Here is a 17,983-nt window from a genome sequence, read left to right as displayed (position 1 = left end):
AAAGCTGAATTTTCAGCATCATTACTCCAGTCTTCAGTGTCACATGATCCTTCAGAAATCATTCTAATATGCTGATTTGCTGCACAAGAAACATTTCTGATTATTATCACAATGTTGAAAACAGTTGTGCTGCTTCATATTTTTGTGGAAAAAGTGATACATTTTACTTTTCAGAATTCTTTGATGAATAAAAAGTTCAAATGAACAGTGTTTATTTGAAATAGGATCTTTTGTAACAATATATATGTCTTTACTACTAATTTATATATAATAAATTGTATATATATTTGTTTGTTTGTTTGCCCCATTTTTTATTTTTTTATTTTTTCATTACGATAATTAGATGTTTAGGATAATGTGTTTGTTAAAACGTAATAATTCTTCAAATTGGCATATATATAACTGGAAAACTGACCCTGTCAGTGTGTTCTCCCCTATTAGAAAGCCATCTAAAGAAGTTCATATTTAAATGAAGCACACCTGGTTTTATTCAGCAAGACTTTTTTAATGCTTTTATTATAAGCTTTTTTTCATTGAGCAAATGAGAGGACACTGGTGGACTAAAGCCATTGAGTACTGAGTCATACCAAATAAGGCCTAAAACTTCTTTGAAGAGAGTCTTGTTTGCAGAAATAGCACAGATCTGGCCTTGTTTTAGAAAAGCATTCTATCAGTTGTTCTTTCTTCGTATTTTTTCTCTTAATCTTCAGAGGTTGTCAAGCATGTTTGCCTTGAAGAGCTAATATATTTTTTTTTTATTGACACCAACACATTCATGACTCCATTCCTGCTTAGACTGGCATGAAGCAAACTGATTCAGAATGTGGAAAATAAAAGAATCGTCTATACGGTTCTCTCAAAACCATGAAAAAGCAACTATTTATTGATGTGCCAGCGGACATCTGATGTTAATCGAATCCATGTGCAGAATTACAGACAGATGTGTTCCTGTTTGACTAATTTGGAGTAATCTCAAACGTTTGCTCATGTTCATCATCTTCTTCCATCATGAGCCAGGAGACTGTAGCCGTGAGTCACTTCTGAGTCAGTCCTGTCTGTCACATCTTTCTGCCCTCCATATGAAAATCAGTCTGCTTTTAATTCACTCGTTTGTGAGTTAGGCCTACGTTCTTTTCTACATTCTAAGTAGAAGACTGATATTGTATTTTCAACTAAAAATGTACTCTTGTATTCTTTGTTTTATTTACAACTACTAAAAATCAATGTTTAGAGTGTAAATATCAGCATCGACAGGGACGCACGTGGGCAGGTGCACATGCGCGACTAAAATAAAACATGCGTGGCGGGAAAATAAGTTCAGATCTCCATTTGCGTACCGACATGCTTAACAGCTGTTAATACATAATCACCGTTTTAGATTAACTAACTGTAATACTGTATAAGATTTCCATTCAAACTAAAAGCATAAATTTAGGCTACGCGCTGCCGGTTTCAAAACTGCTCGGCAACCGGCCAGAAAAAAAACTTGCTGATTTTAGGTTTGAAAATGATGAAAATTAATATAAAAATTAATAAAGTAAAAAATAAACAAAATAAAATGCAAATATTAGTGTTGTATTTTTTGTGTACTGTAAATTTTTTAAAATATTTTTAAATGTAAAATATAATAGTATTATCACACTTTTATTTTTATTACTTTTTTTAAAGATTTATTTTTGCTGTTATTTGACTTTATTATTATCCACCTTTTTCTGCAACGCAGAAGTAAGCCTATGGGCGAGACTTCCGGTTTATTAGCCGCTATAGGGAAATAATGACAAGAATATCAACGTGCAGTAAACGGTAAAACTGTTTGCACTACAAACCAGTGTGCTCATAAGATAATACATTAAAATGATATGGTAACACACCAATTTTCAATATCAAGCAGCAAAACGAGCTGTTTTGTACAGCTAAAAATAGCTGGACACGGATGGAAGCTAGACCCATAGAATTTACAAATGGCCGCACCTGCTCTTACGGGAAGAGAAAGCTGGATAGGACAGTGTAGAAGTGACAGGAAGTGAAGTAGGAGAGAGAGAAGGGGGCGGGATCGGGAAAGGTCCTCATGCTGGGATTCGAACTCGGGACACCTGTAGCATAACGTCACGCACTGCCCACAAGGCTACCAGCGCAGACACTTTTTAAATTTTTATTATTACTTTTATTAATTATTTTATTTCTTATAGTTACGATATATAATGGGTCACACTATGTGCATTGTGAGCACCAAACCAAATCTTAAGGTGCTCTCATGAGAACATATACATTTATGTTTCCAAAATGGCAAAATAAGATAATAGCAGTCAAAAATAGAAAAACATATACTTTATTGTGCCTCTTACATTTAAAATGTGGTATAAAATACAAATGTTAAAGACATTATAAATATTATGACCAAAAAAAATATGACATTATTATAAAAAAGTTCAATATTACATTAAATATATTGCTAGTGTTCAATAAACTTTCTTCAATGGAAATTCTTCAAGAACTTCAAATCAAGAACTTTCAAGGGTTCTAATTTACAGATTTAAAAAGTTCTTGATTCTTCAGATCAGTCTATTGGTCTCATCCCAAAAGAAGTAGACAATAAAATGTTCAAAGCGGTTCATCATGCTGTCAAAGATCAGAACATCATGAGGGTGTGGTGATGGTAAGGTGTGTTCAGGTACGGTGTTTGTGGTGTGTAATAATGCACAGGATTTGCGTGATGTCCAGGCAGCGCATAAATAAAGGAGTTTTGCGTGAACGCTGGATTTGCGCAATGGTTCTGCTCCTCTCCTCCATGACCGTCTTGTTCCTTCTTCCATTTGGTGCGTCGGTTCTGAAACCAGATCTTGACCTGTGTTTCGGAGAGACGGAGGGCCGTGGCGATGCAGTGGCGCTCAAACACCGACAGATAGTGGCTGTTCTGGAAGCTTCGCTCCAGGATGCGCAGCTGATCCAGTGTGAACGCGGTGCGCATGCGCTTCGATTTCCCCTTCGCACCAGAAACACTGGGGATGTTTGAATCTGCTGGGTTTTCAGATGCAGTCGTCTTGGCACTGTCTTTATTTGCATTAAAATTTTTTTTTTATCTTTTTGCAAATAAACAATATATATATAAAGATGATAAATGCTTGATTAGCGATAAACAGTGGACGTTAAACAGTTGCTATGGTTACCACCTCAGCCACGTGACTTTCGTCCGTCCGCGAGTGTTTATTTACCGCATTCTGACTTATAATCGAACTTTAGATTTTTTTCTTTAAAAACACGGTTTAAAAGTTTACATAGCATACGTTTTGTTTTGATTTTTTCCCCTTTATGACCGATCTCTTAAAAAGACAATTACAAAAAAAAAATATATATATATATATAAAAAAAAATTAAAAAAAAAAAAAAAAATTATAATATATATATATATATAAATAAAATTTAAATACTGTGTATATGTGTATATATATATATACACACACTGTAATAATATTTGACACGTCCTATGGCCCAATTCAGCCTGTGATTACTGCATTAAAGATGTGGTACATCATTTGCATGTTAGGAAATAAATATTTTATTATTTAGATTCAATAATTCAAGTGACCGAATAAAAAAGGAATGCATTTTAATGTAATATATTAATATATACTTTTATAATTGAATATCAAAACCAACAGATATAAATACATATCAGACACATTTTTCTTAAAAAATAAATTGTGCATTTTGATGCTCTGGACAAAACTGAGCAACAGTTAAATATTTCAATACAACATAATTGTATTTTCACCATCTATACCTTTACGTATGCATTACGTTTTGTATATTGGAAAAAAAATCTATATTTTTTAATCATTTTGTGTATTAATGTGTATTTGTTTTAATTGCCATATCATATTTTATCATTTAATACAATAATTTAAAATACATTTATTTTTAAAATAATAAAAAATATTAAAATACAGATACAAAAATCAAATACACAATTTTTTTTTTTTTTTTTAAAGAAAATATGCATTTAGCTCCTCTACAACTGAGCAACATTTAAACAATACAATACAACTGAATGCAAAATACATGTACTTTCTAATTTATAAAGCACTTTAGAAAAGCTTTATATATATAGAAAAATATTTTTATCATTTTGTGTATATTTATGTGTATTTGTTTTAATTGACATAATATTTGTGTGTTAAAATATATTTTTTTAAATAATAAAATATTTGTTTTTTATTCAAACCAAAGATAAAACTGATAGAAATAGACAGACAGACTCTGTGCATCTGCTCTGCACAATACTGAGCAACAGTTAAGCATTTCAATACAATATAACTGAACGCAAAATGCATGGATTCTCTCATTTAAAAACATTTTAGGAATGCTTTAGACTTTGTGTAAAGTTATGTGTAATTGTTTTAATAGCCATATTAACCTCTTATGCATGCAAATGAAGTTTTTTGGGGGTAATTTAATGTTCTAATGGATCTAAAGCAGCAGAAAGTGTGCTGGTCTCCGGCGGGATGAGTGTGTGCTCAGTAGGAGCCTCCAGACAAAGGCCTTATGATGCTGTAAATAATGGCTGAAGGCTCCAGAGGTGGCCCTCGGCGGCAGCTGCCAGCCGTCAGCAGCATCTATACTGCTGGTATTCACTGCTCGAGGCTTCGCCGGCCCACCGGGACAATTAGCAGATGTCACCCGTGTCTGTGACCCTGCCTGACCTGTGCCTTTGTCCCGGCGGTGAGGATGAGGAGGAGTATCAGCGAGGGGCCTTCAGCTCCATCACACAGCAGAAGATCTCCAGCACTGCAGCTCAAAACACATTAACCTTATTAACCTGCACTGCTTCTGTCTTACACTCTTTTGAAGTTGAACTCATATAAATGATTGACCACCGCATGGGTCACCAAAGTGGATTTTAATAGGCCTATTATTTCAAAAAAGGCTCGAAATGAGCTTGAAATGCTCAGATATGTGGATTTTATCCTGTTGGATACATAATCTTGAACGTTTCATAATCTGTTTTTTTAAACATTTTGTTATGATTTGCTGTTGAATGAAAAGCTACTGTGATGCTAATTAATCAATTAATTAATCATAGCCTTCCGGAAGAAAAGTACTGATGTCTCTGGAATTGCATGTTTAAGTTAACAATATAATATAATATAATATAATTAATATAATATAATATAATATTTATTACTATTACTATTTATTTAATAAAATATTTAATTATATATTTGTTACATTACATTAAACGCATAAATAATATAAAATGTGTGTATATAATCTATCTATCTATGCTTTTCAATTTAGTAACAATTGAAAAACATTTAAGACACTTGTCTATTTATTTCATAAAATATTTAATTATATATTTATATTACATAATATTTAATTTAATATTTATTTAAAAATGAAAAAAAAAAATTTGAATATATATTTTAAATTAAAATCTGTTCTAGGGATTTCTGTATTAAAGACTTGGCATAATGTCATGTGCAAGTTAGGAAATAGTCTTAAACATTCGATCATCTTTGTTATACAACTTTGTCCTTGATGCTATACTTTGTGCTTGCACTTTGTAATTTTTGAAGTGTTTATTGAGAGTAAGGGTCGTCGTGTCTGTACCTCACAGATGGCCAACAATACATCACAAAACACGACATGTATCTGAACAATCCTCTTTCCATTCCATCAGCAGGCCTAACAACAGCCCAGCACATCATTGTCCTGCACTTTCACACAAACAAAGGGGCGCTTTAGTGGTAATGGATGTTTAAAGCGTGTTTTACAGGTTTACGATGGATTTGATGTCCACGGTGCACTGAGAGAAAGAGACACTGTGATTTGTGGGAAGAGTTTGTTTGCATGTCGTTCAAGCATCTGTCCTTACAGGAAGAAACCTCACAGTTCTGCTGTTAACACTCCTGAGCCGTTTACTACAAACACAAACAAATCAATAAATAGCCTTATAGGACAAATAATCTCATTTTTTAAGACTGCTGCAGTGATGCATTACAGTGAGAGAAAATTGTGTTAAAAATGCAATTAAGTAGTTTTAATAAAACGAATGAATGAATAAATAAAGAAATAAAAAATATAAATTGAGTATAGGATAGTATAGTATATGTTTTTTTTTTTATTGGTTAAAAAAGGCTATTTTTCTTTTAAAAATATATTTCACTAATCATTTTAGTTTACTAATAATAATTCAAACAAAAACTATACAGTAAACAAACAAACAAATCTGAAATGGTTGAAGGCTGCTGCAGTGATGGTTTTGCGTGAGACAAATTATTAGTGAAATTATTGGTGATAACAAACAACTCATGGTTGAAGAAAAAATAAAAACAGCATTCTTAGATAAAACATAAAAAAAATAAAAAATATTGAAATCTCTACTATACTATAGAAAAAAATCTAATAAAAATCTATTGGAATAGCCTACTATATAAGCGTCTAATAAATGACTAAAATAAATAAATATACTATACTATTACTGTTTTCTACAATTCAGGCTTTATTGTTACACTCAATAGGATTTAGTTGGAACTTTGTCCCTAAAATATCCAGCGACTGCTAAATTGTCTCTAGCAATAATTTTGATCAAACATTTAAATAAATGTGTAGCCTATGTAGGACTAACCACTGTTGTTGTCATTTCGACCGCATCTGAAATAGGTCACCCCATTGATATTACCTGAGAAGTTAAAGTAATTACGCAAGAAAACCACACGATTTCAAAAACGTACATTTAACATGTGCAGGGTTCGCGAATCATGTGATTCAGAGCTGAACTTCGGAGCGGGTTCGCGAATCGTTAAATGATTGAATCGCGAATCATTGGATTCAGATTGGAACTTCGGAGCATAGACTTAAAGGCAGAGTAAGTGATTTTTCAAAAACACTTCATAAAACTGATTCGGGCCGAATCGCAAAACAAACTTGTAGCCAATCAGCAATAAGGGGCGTGTCCACTCGTGATGTGGAGGAGAGCGCGTATGTGTATATATATGTATGTATGTGTGCTCATGGTTAAGAATAAGTTACTGATCAGCTCTGGTAGGTTTATATCTCATATTGTCACGTGTGTGTTTTTGCAGAGATGCATCATTTGGAGATCTGACCACAAACATGGAGACTGAGTCGTCCAGTGGAAAAGAGACTATGGTGTGACATTTTACACATGATGAATCATATGCAACATAAAATCAAACCATCTGATTTACTTTATTAACAAACATTTCTGCTCTTATTGTAAATGATTTATAAGTGGATTTATCTTATTTATATGTTATATAATGATTATATTATTATTCTATTAAAAAAAGAATGATTTAATATGTTGTTACTATAATAATTTATTATACAGGTATATTTAAATATAATCTTATATCATTTAAATTAGCCTTTAGTTTAAATTTTTTCGTTTTCTTTAAGTAGTATATTAATATTTTGAATTAGCCTTTTTTTACTTTTCATTTACTTTTTTGTTATGTAATTATTTTTTGTTTTTTTTTATGTTTGTGTATAGCTTTTACGTTTTATTTAAATTGTAATTTTAGTAATTGTATTACTTCAACTTAAACATTTATTTTGATTAGTTGTCAAAGCAACATTTGTCATATTTGCAACATTTCTTGTTTTTTAAGTTTGTTTTTCATCTAATATTTATATTTTTTGTTTAATCACTATTTCAATTAATTAAATAGTTTTATTTTTAGTTAACAATTATTCTTAGTTAAAATACTGCTTCAGCTTAATCCTTTATCAAAATCCATTCCCTATACATAAGTATAACATTTTGTGGATAGAAAGTCCTAATATTTTCAAAATACTCATAAATCCAAGGCACTCGAGTAGTGTGAAAAAATTAAAAAGGCTTTATTCATACCCTGATGAAGGCGAGTTAGCCGCAACGCGTCGGTGCACAAATGTGTTGTTTTTACATTTACAGCCATGTGAATAAAGGCTTTGTCAATTTTTCACACTACTCGAGTGCCTTGGATTTATGAGTATTTTGATGATACAAAAGAATCCCGCATCCAAAGAGCACCGATTTATGGATTTTTACACCCCAGCAGCAGCAGCAGTTCTTTGCATAATTTTGAATGTCCTAATATCTTGTTTCTTATTGAATGTCCTGGATCACTTGGAAATATGTCACATTACAGAAGTCAGATGGCTTGAGGATGTGCTGTTTTGTATTGACTTTCAGTATAGCGTAACATTGTGTCTGTGTGTGTCGTCAGGACACGGCGGGTGACAGTTCGGAGGCGGCGGATGCACAGACGGGGTCTGGAGACGATGAGAACGGCCGTCAGCTGGGGGAAGTGGAGCTGCAGTGTGCGCTGTGCATGAAGTGGTTTACGGCGGACACGTTCAGCATCGACACGGCGTACGTTTGTGTCCTGACGCAGATGGACGGGTGTCTCGCATGCATGTTCTTACGCTGTCCGTTTGTTCTTTCCTGCAGAAATTGCCTGCCGTTCGTGACAAATTATGTGTTTCACTGCAATGTGTGTCACCACAGTGGAAACACGTACTTTTTGAGGAAACAAGCAAGTGAGTGGATCAGTTTGACTTGCTGAGTTAGTGAACACTTTTGCATGCTGCTGTTTGAATTGTTACGTAGGTGTTGTTATGCAGTATGTACTTGAGCTGCACCATTTGGAGAAAAAAAATCTAATTGAGTTTTTTGGATAAAGATTGTGATTTAAAATGACATTTCAAAAAGAAAATTTTGTTGTGCGTGTTAGTAAGGCTGTGCAGTTTTGGCCAACATTTTGTGATGTATATCAATATGGCTTTGATATTATTATTATTATTATTATTATTTACCCTGATCCTAATTAGTATTAATATTATTATTGTTGTAATTAATATAATTACTACTTGTTGTTTTTATTAAATATTATTGTAATTATTAATGGAAATTACTAAATAAAAACAAATGTTATTTTATAATAAGAAATTACATAATAATGAGAATCATTTTTGTTTACATTACAAATGTAAAATTAAAATACTTAAATTTAAATCTGTCTTAATTTCTTTCATTTTCAAACATTAAACCAATCAAACTTTGTTTTAATAATAACAATACGATTATTATTATTATTAATGTTGTAATTATGTACGTTAATTGATTATGAGAATTACTAAATAAAAACAAAGGAAATATTTCTTTTGCAATTATTTTAGTTTACATTACAACTGTTACGATACTAATATTTGTCTTAATTTCTTAATTTTCAAATGTTAAACCATCAAACTTTATTATTACTGTGATAATTGCTTATCTTAATGATAAAAATTGCTAAATAAAAACAAAAAATATTACTTTTGCAAATTAAAAAATATAATAATTTTAGTTTACAACTGTTACAATACTTATATTTATATATAGGTCTTAATTTCTTCATTTTCAAATCATAAACATCACACTTTTATTATTATTATTGATTATAATAATAATAATAATAATAAATATTATAATTATTTTAATTAATCAAATATAAAAATTACTAAATAAAAACAAAAGTAATATTACTTTAAAAAGATTGATATTTGCACTAAACGATTTCGGTTTTATTGAAATTGTGTAGCTCCGGTATCTGCATTGCATTCAGCACATCGATTTTTTTTTTCCCCCATCGTCTTCATTGTTTAATGGTTTTATCCACAGATCTGAAGGAGATGTGTCTCACTGCTTTGGCAAATCTGACATGGAGGTCCAGAACTCAAGAGGAGCATCCCAAAACAATGTTCTCTAAAGATAAGGTACGCTTTCCGCTGTAGTTAAGTGAATGCAGTGCCATGTGTTTCATGTGTGGTTTCAGTGCTATTTGTTCTCTTGTGAAGGACATCATACCATTCATTGACAAATACTGGGAGTGCATGACGACCCGCCAGAGGCCCGGCAAACTCACATGGCCAAATAACATTGTCAAGGCTATGGTGAGTTATTTGAAATCACTTGCTGCTTCACCTTATTTCTTCTGTGTCTGTAATGTGGTTTATGGAGCTTTAGAAAGGCTGACTCTTGTTGTTTGGACTCAGAGTAAAGAGCGTGATGTTTTCCTGGTGAAAGAACATCCAGACCCCGGCAGTAAAGACTCTGAAGAGGACTATCCCAAGTTTGGCTTGCTTGATCAGGTGCAGGACACTTCAGAATCACACACAAGTTCTTAATATCATGAAAATCTGACATGCTCTTCATGCCAGAGTCTAGTATCTCTTAAACATATTTTATTCAATTGTGGTTTTTAGGGTCAATTAGGAAGTTAAATTACTCCGCAAAAACTCTCAAAAGAAATGAAGTCATCAACTCTGAATCTATTTTAGAGTTTTATTTAAAATAAATTTTAAATAGGTTTTTAAATCGCTCTTTAAACTTGTTACTCAACTTGAAAATAGCCAAGGAAGCTGAAATTCAAACACCAACCAGCTAACTTTTATTTTTTTGCATATTGCTAAAATGTTTGACAAGCAATGATAATTTTTGCAAATAGCATTGTTATTGTATATGTAAAAACAATTTTTTGCAATTTATTGTCTTAACTGTTAGCTGTCTGATCATGTAATTAGTCAAAATGGAGATGCTGAATTGATATTACATTATGAATTTCACATATAAGCACAGTATACTATACAGTATACTGTATACTATACAAAGTGAAAAAGAGTAGTATTATTGTAAACTAATACTATTAAAAAATGATTTATAAAAAATAAAACTAATAAAAAAAGCTTGTTTGCTAATTCAAATAAAACTGAAATACATTGAAATGTACATATCAGTTGGAGTACTAAAATTAGTAAAGCTAAAATTGAAATAAAAATAAATTAAAGATATATATATAGATAAATATTTGAAAAAAATAATAGCTAATAAAAATTACAAAAAGCACATACTGTAACTGAATGACTAAAATTAAACTGCAAATATAAAAAAATAAATAATTCTAGTATATTTATACTATATACTATACTAGTATATAGTATAAATAATACTAAAATAACACTCGTACAGTAGTATTCTATTCCAAAAATAAACATAGTGGTTATGATTGGAATAAAATATTAGCATAATGTGGGGTCATACTGTAAATTGTCTATTTTTGGAATAGTATACTAAATAGTATGCAGTAGGCATCAATTAGCAGAAGAATGCCATAAGTATGAATGTTATATTAATGCAGTGAACAGCTATTTAGCATTTTAATCCAGTCTTGACAGGCCAAACTATTACTGAATCAAGGGGATGCGTTGCATTGTGGGATACAGTATCCTGTACCTTTTGCTCTGGTTTTGTACTGCAAAATGTTGTGGGTCATTTGAGTGTTTTATGCATACTGAAAGTGTGTGAGAAAATGTGGTGGTAAAACAATTTACACTCACACACACACTGCTTGTAAATTTCACAAAAAATAACACACTGAAACATGAAAAGTTTCATGAAATTTTGAAATAGAAAGTACTCTTGTAATCTATGCTTTACTTATAACTTAGTAAAATAATTTTTTACAGTATAGTTTTCCATTTTGAATGTACCCAGTTTTTTTGTTTTACTAATCTGAAAACATTTGTTATAGCATGTTCTGTGTTTGGTTTTCCTCAGGATCTGGCCAATATTGGACCGTCGTATGACACCCAGAAGCAGATGACGGCCATCACGGGTGCTGGAGGATTGAATGGTAAAACTGTCACTTCTAGACTCTAGAAATGATATGAATAATGAATGTATATTTGATTCCATTGTGGAGGGAGTTTCTTTAAAGCTGTGCGTTGTATTCCAGGTGGATCGACTTTTTCAGGTGAATACATTTGGCTTTTGAAATGGAAGGCTGATGTTTGGTGCTCCTGTAATGTCCCCTCGCTTTGCATTGATCTTTGCGCTCTTGATTGACTTGCTGCAGCACTAATTCATGTTTCTGTGTGCTTGCGCCCCCTCTCTTCCCTTTCAGACACTGAAATCTAACTGTCATGGCTTTTGGCACATATGAGTGGACTGAGGCATTAGGGCTGTCAAAAAAAAAAATGCAAATTTTGAATATTCGTCAAATTTAAAAAATTATGTGTTTCACTGCAATGTGTGTCACCACAGTGGAAACACGTACTTTTTGAGGAAACAAGCAAGTGAGTGGATCAGTTTGACTTGCTGAGTTAGTGAACACTTTTGCATGCTGCTGTTTGAATTGTTACGTAGGTGTTGTTATGCAGTATGTACTTGAGCTGCACCATTTGGAGAAAAAAAATCTAATTGAGTTTTTTGGATAAAGATTGTGATTTAAAATGACATTTCAAAAAGAAAATTTTGTTGTGCGTGTTAGTAAGGCTGTGCAGTTTTGGCCAACATTTTGTGATGTATATCAATATGGCTTTGATATTATTATTATTATTATTATTATTTACCCTGATCCTAATTAGTATTAATATTATTATTGTTGTAATTAATATAATTACTACTTGTTGTTTTTATTAAATATTATTGTAATTATTAATGGAAATTACTAAATAAAAACAAATGTTATTTTATAATAAGAAATTACATAATAATGAGAATCATTTTTGTTTACATTACAAATGTAAAATTAAAATACTTAAATTTAAATCTGTCTTAATTTCTTTCATTTTCAAACATTAAACCAATCAAACTTTGTTTTAATAATAACAATACGATTATTATTATTATTAATGTTGTAATTATGTACGTTAATTGATTATGAGAATTACTAAATAAAAACAAAGGAAATATTTCTTTTGCAATTATTTTAGTTTACATTACAACTGTTACGATACTAATATTTGTCTTAATTTCTTAATTTTCAAATGTTAAACCATCAAACTTTATTATTACTGTGATAATTGCTTATCTTAATGATAAAAATTGCTAAATAAAAACAAAAAATATTACTTTTGCAAATTAAAAAATATAATAATTTTAGTTTACAACTGTTACAATACTTATATTTATATATAGGTCTTAATTTCTTCATTTTCAAATCATAAACATCACACTTTTATTATTATTATTGATTATAATAATAATAATAATAATAAATATTATAATTATTTTAATTAATCAAATATAAAAATTACTAAATAAAAACAAAAGTAATATTACTTTAAAAAGATTGATATTTGCACTAAACGATTTCGGTTTTATTGAAATTGTGTAGCTCCGGTATCTGCATTGCATTCAGCACATCGATTTTTTTTTTCCCCCATCGTCTTCATTGTTTAATGGTTTTATCCACAGATCTGAAGGAGATGTGTCTCACTGCTTTGGCAAATCTGACATGGAGGTCCAGAACTCAAGAGGAGCATCCCAAAACAATGTTCTCTAAAGATAAGGTACGCTTTCCGCTGTAGTTAAGTGAATGCAGTGCCATGTGTTTCATGTGTGGTTTCAGTGCTATTTGTTCTCTTGTGAAGGACATCATACCATTCATTGACAAATACTGGGAGTGCATGACGACCCGCCAGAGGCCCGGCAAACTCACATGGCCAAATAATATCGTCAAGACTATGGTGAGTCATTTGAAATCACTTGATTCCCAACCTCTTTTCCTTTGTGTCTGGAAGGTGTTTTATAGAGCTTTATAAAGGCTTGACTTGTGTTGTTTGGACTCAGAGTAAAGAGCGTGATGTTTTCCTGGTGAAAGAACATCCAGACCCCGGCAGTAAAGACTCTGAAGAGGACTATCCCAAGTTTGGCTTGCTTGATCAGGTGCAGGACACTTCAGAATCACACACAAGTTCTTAATATCATGAAAATCTGACATGCTCTTCATGCCAGAGTCTAGTATCTCTTAAACATATTTTATTCAATTGTGGTTTTTAGGGTCAATTAGGAAGTTAAATTACTCCGCAAAAACTCTCAAAAGAAATGAAGTCATCAACTCTGAATCTATTTTAGAGTTTTATTTAAAATAAATTTTAAATAGGTTTTTAAATCGCTCTTTAAACTTGTTACTCAACTTGAAAATAGCCAAGGAAGCTGAAATTCAAACACCAACCAGCTAACTTTTATTTTTTTGCATATTGCTAAAATGTTTGACAAGCAATGATAATTTTTGCAAATAGCATTGTTATTGTATATGTAAAAACAATTTTTTGCAATTTATTGTCTTAACTGTTAGCTGTCTGATCATGTAATTAGTCAAAATGGAGATGCTGAGTTGATATTACATTGTCATGTAGTGGGTGAATTTTGCATTGTCGCGCAGTATACTGTAATAATTAAATTACAGTAATATGGTACATATTGTTATTGTAAATGGATACTAATAAAAACATTTCAAACAAAAAAAATTCTAATTAAAACAAAATTGTAACTGTTGAAGTATGAAAATTAGTAAAACTAAAATTAAAATTAAAATAAATATATATATATATAAATATTTGGAAAAATAAAAGTCAATAAAATGATAAAAACACATAACAGAATTACTAAAACTTAAACTGAAAATATAAAAATAAAATCTCATTTAAAATATGAATAAATACTTTCATGTATAATAATAATACTAAAATAACACTGGTACAATAGTACTTTTTTTGGGGGGGGGATAATCCTAGTGGTTAATATTGGAATAAAATATTAGCATAATGTGGGGTTTATACTGTATATTTTTAGAATAAAATATGAAATAGTGTGCAGTAGGCAGCAGTTAACAGTAGAATGCCATTGGTATGTTGCAGGTTTAATGCAATGAACAGTTATTTAGCATTTTAATCCAGTCTCGGAAGGCCATGTCAAATAATGAATCAACGGGATGCATTGTGGGATACAGAGTTCTGCACCTTGTGCTCTGGTTGTGTACTGCAAAAATTCATAGGTCATTTGTATATTTTACACATACTGAAAATGTATGAAAAAAAAATTGGTGGTAAAACAATTTTCACTCAGAAACTGCTTGTAAATTTCACAAATAATCACAAAAAATGGCAAGCAACCCATTCAATTAAACATGAAATCTTGAAATACAAAGATTTTCTTGTAAAATGTACTCCAGTAATGCTTTATTTACAACTCCATAAAAGCATTTTTTACAGTGTATTTTGCAATTATGAACGTACCCAGTTTTTCATTGTACTTATCTTAAAGCGTTTGTTATAGCATGTTCTGTGTTTGGTTTTCCTCAGGATCTGGCCAATATTGGACCGTCGTATGACACCCAGAAGCAGATTACGGCTATCACGGGTGCTGGAGGGTTAAATGGTAAAACTCACCTCTAAACTCCAGAAATAATTAAAGTTGTATATTTGATCCCATTGCTGAGGGAGTGTCTTTTAAAGCTGTGCGTTGTATTCCAGGTGGATCGACTTTTTCAGGTGAATATGGAGTGTTTTACGTGTGGAAGGCTGATGTTTGGTGCTCCTGTAACTTCCCCTCGCTTTGCATTGATCTTTGCGCTCTTGATTGACTTGCTGCAGCACTAATTCATGTTTCTGTGTGCTTGCGCCCCCTCTCTGAATTCTAACCGTCATGGCTTTTGGCACATATGAGTGGACTGAGGCGTGTTGCTTTGAAGCTTAATCGTGTTTGTCAAACGCTGTGGCCTTTAGATTGAACTCGATCCCCGGGCTGCTCTGCTGCAAGCTTTTGGGCTTTAAGTTGATGTTGGATGAATCCGACCGAGGTTTGAATCTCTGTTTCTGTCACAGGTGGGCTTCCTCCAGCCGCTACAGGTAAAGGCCGAGGAGCCAAACGCAAACAGCAGCAGCAACAGGACGGAGCCGTGGCTGGAACGGCCAAGAGAACACGCAGGTACGACAAGCGCATCTTAAAGTCACTATGAAATGAACATCCACTCTATTTTGTAAATGCATGTTATTGATCTTATTGTGAATGATTCATTTGTGCATGTTTTATAGTTTCTTTGTTTTTATGAGAATCAAAATCGTCCACTGCAAACTTGAAATCATTTTTGAGTGTGATGCCCTCATATCGAGTAGTCACCATCCTACATGTTTTTTTTTTCTGTTTTGATCCGTTATTCTTAAATGTACGTCATACAACGGAAGAAAAGATCTGTTGCTTTAATCATCCTCCTCATGCATATCAAAAATAGATTGAAAACATGAACTGAAACCAAGCCAACCAACAATTTTTTTAAAATAAATGTTTTGTTTTTTGTTTTGTTTTTTCATTTTTACAATTGTTAAAATATTTAAACAAAGCTTTAAAGTATTTTTAAAATATTTGAATTTTTTTTAATGTAAAGATGTCCTTGTTACAATTTTTTTTGCAAAAATTTATTTTTGTTTGGTTGAAATTGGTTTATAATTGGTTGAAAATGATCATTTAAAATTCTGGTAACACTTAACATTAAGGTTCTATTTGTTAACTTTAATTAATTAGTTAACATGAACTAGCAATTTATTTATTTTTTTTTACATTTATTAATGTTAGGTAATGTTAATTTCAACATTTACTAATACATTATTAAAATCAAAAGATGTGTCTGTTAATATTATTTAATAGACCTGAGCTAACATTAGCTAATAACGAACAGTTGTATTTTTATTAACTAACGTTAACCAAGAATAATAAATACAGTAACAAATGTATTGCTCATTGTTAGTTAATGTTACTTAAAGCATTAAATATTGGAACCTTATTGTAAAGTGTTACCAAAATTCTTGTTCTTGATTTTGGGTTTTTCACCCAATTTTTGGCCAAGATTTCTTCAGTTAAAGCCCCAAAATAAGTAATTTAGAACAAAAGACATTTAGTTCAATTTTAACTTATATTATGAGATCTGATTGTGTTTTACTCTGTTTTACATGCTAACATACAAATTAAGATTTTTTTTTAGAATGTAAAAACGTATTAAATTAGTAGAATTTTAAATATATTTTGAAATTTTGTTTTAAAATTGTAAAAAAAAAAAATTTAAACAACTTTTGAAATATTTAAAACATTTAAAAATATTTGTAAAATATTTAAAACCTTTAATGTTAATTTCAACATTTACTAATACATTATTATAATCAAAAGATGTATCTGTTAATATTATTTAATCAACTTGAATTAACATGATCTAATAATGAACAATTGTGCCAAAATAAATCATTTAGAACAAAAGACATGTAGATAAATTATAACTGATTGTGTTATATAGATCTGATAAAATAGCCAAAGATGCTGACATGGCATTAAATGAAAATATACTACTACTATATAGATCTGATAGTGCTTTACTCTGTTTTAGTGACCCGCTGTTCTCAGCGCAGCGCCTGCCACCTCATGGTTATCCTCTCGAGCACCCCTTCAACAAAGACGGTTACCGCTACATCCTAGCCGAGCCGGATCCCCACGCTCCCGACCCGGAAAAACTGGAGCTGGACTGCTGGGCCGGGAAGCCCATCCCTGGAGACCTGTACCGCGCGTGTCTGTACGAGAGAGTGCTGCTGGCGCTGCATGACAGAGGTACATGTGTCATCCATAACATCTGACCTACAGTGGTGGCCAAAATGATTAGAACACTAGTATTTTCAGCAGTTAAAAAATAATTTTAAGTCAGTTATTTCTATCTTTTGCTGTAGTGTGTCAGTAGGAAATATCAGTTTCCATTTCCAAACATTCATTTAGCCATTAATTGTAATAATGCAGTGAGATTTTTGTCTGACAGCAGCCAGTGCTGCACACAGAGATCTGATCTGATCATCATCAGTCTGTCTGGAGTGACATGAAGAAACAGAACAAACTGAGACAGACTCAATCCAGAAGAACTGTGCCAACGTCTCCAAGACGCTTCAAGAAATCTGTTAAAACTTTTAGGAACTTGTTGCCGTAAAATGAGGATGCTGTCAAAAATAATGTCATAAATAGATTTTCTTTATCAATTAACTTCTATTAACTAAATTAAATCAACATTTGGTGTGAGCATCCTTTGCGGCTTTTGCTCAAGGAGCACTTGAGGAGAGTTTTTCAGGGAGCTTTGCAGGAAGGTTTCTTGAAGCGTCTTGGAGACGTTGCCACAGTTCT

General features: G+C 31.8%; 2 protein-coding genes across 2 annotated transcripts in view; one reads left to right on the top strand and one right to left on the bottom strand.

Annotated features, from left to right (window-relative positions):
- Positions 1-2,629: 2,629 nt before the first annotated feature.
- Positions 2,630-3,055, bottom strand: LOC107751900 (homeobox protein CHOX-7-like; the record flags this gene model as incomplete). Its single annotated transcript, XM_016567676.1, has 1 exon — positions 2,630-3,055. A coding segment is annotated over one exon (426 nt), but the record flags the coding sequence as incomplete, so codon positions are not given.
- Positions 3,056-7,090: 4,035 nt separating this feature from the next.
- Positions 7,091-17,983, top strand: part of LOC107751890 (set1/Ash2 histone methyltransferase complex subunit ASH2-like) — a 16,204-nt gene continuing 5,311 nt past the window's right edge. The window contains exons 1-10 of the mRNA XM_016567666.1: positions 7,091-7,152; positions 8,235-8,380; positions 8,459-8,547; positions 9,671-9,765; positions 13,423-13,518; positions 13,622-13,717; positions 15,136-15,211; positions 15,307-15,324; positions 15,658-15,760; positions 17,208-17,425. Of these exons, the coding sequence (XP_016423152.1) occupies positions 7,117-7,152; positions 8,235-8,380; positions 8,459-8,547; positions 9,671-9,765; positions 13,423-13,518; positions 13,622-13,717; positions 15,136-15,211; positions 15,307-15,324; positions 15,658-15,760; positions 17,208-17,425 (973 nt within the window). The 5' untranslated portion in view covers positions 7,091-7,116. The remainder of the gene's footprint in view (positions 7,153-8,234; positions 8,381-8,458; positions 8,548-9,670; positions 9,766-13,422; positions 13,519-13,621; positions 13,718-15,135; positions 15,212-15,306; positions 15,325-15,657; positions 15,761-17,207; positions 17,426-17,983) is intronic.

The sequence above is a fragment of the Sinocyclocheilus rhinocerous genome, unplaced genomic scaffold, assembly GCF_001515625.1.
Source record: "Sinocyclocheilus rhinocerous isolate Xijiao unplaced genomic scaffold, SAMN03320098_v1.1 scaffold2207, whole genome shotgun sequence".
Taxonomy (NCBI): Eukaryota; Metazoa; Chordata; class Actinopteri; order Cypriniformes; family Cyprinidae; genus Sinocyclocheilus; species Sinocyclocheilus rhinocerous.
The sequence above is the reverse complement of the archived record's forward strand: the minus strand, read 5'-3'. Positions and strand labels throughout refer to the sequence as shown.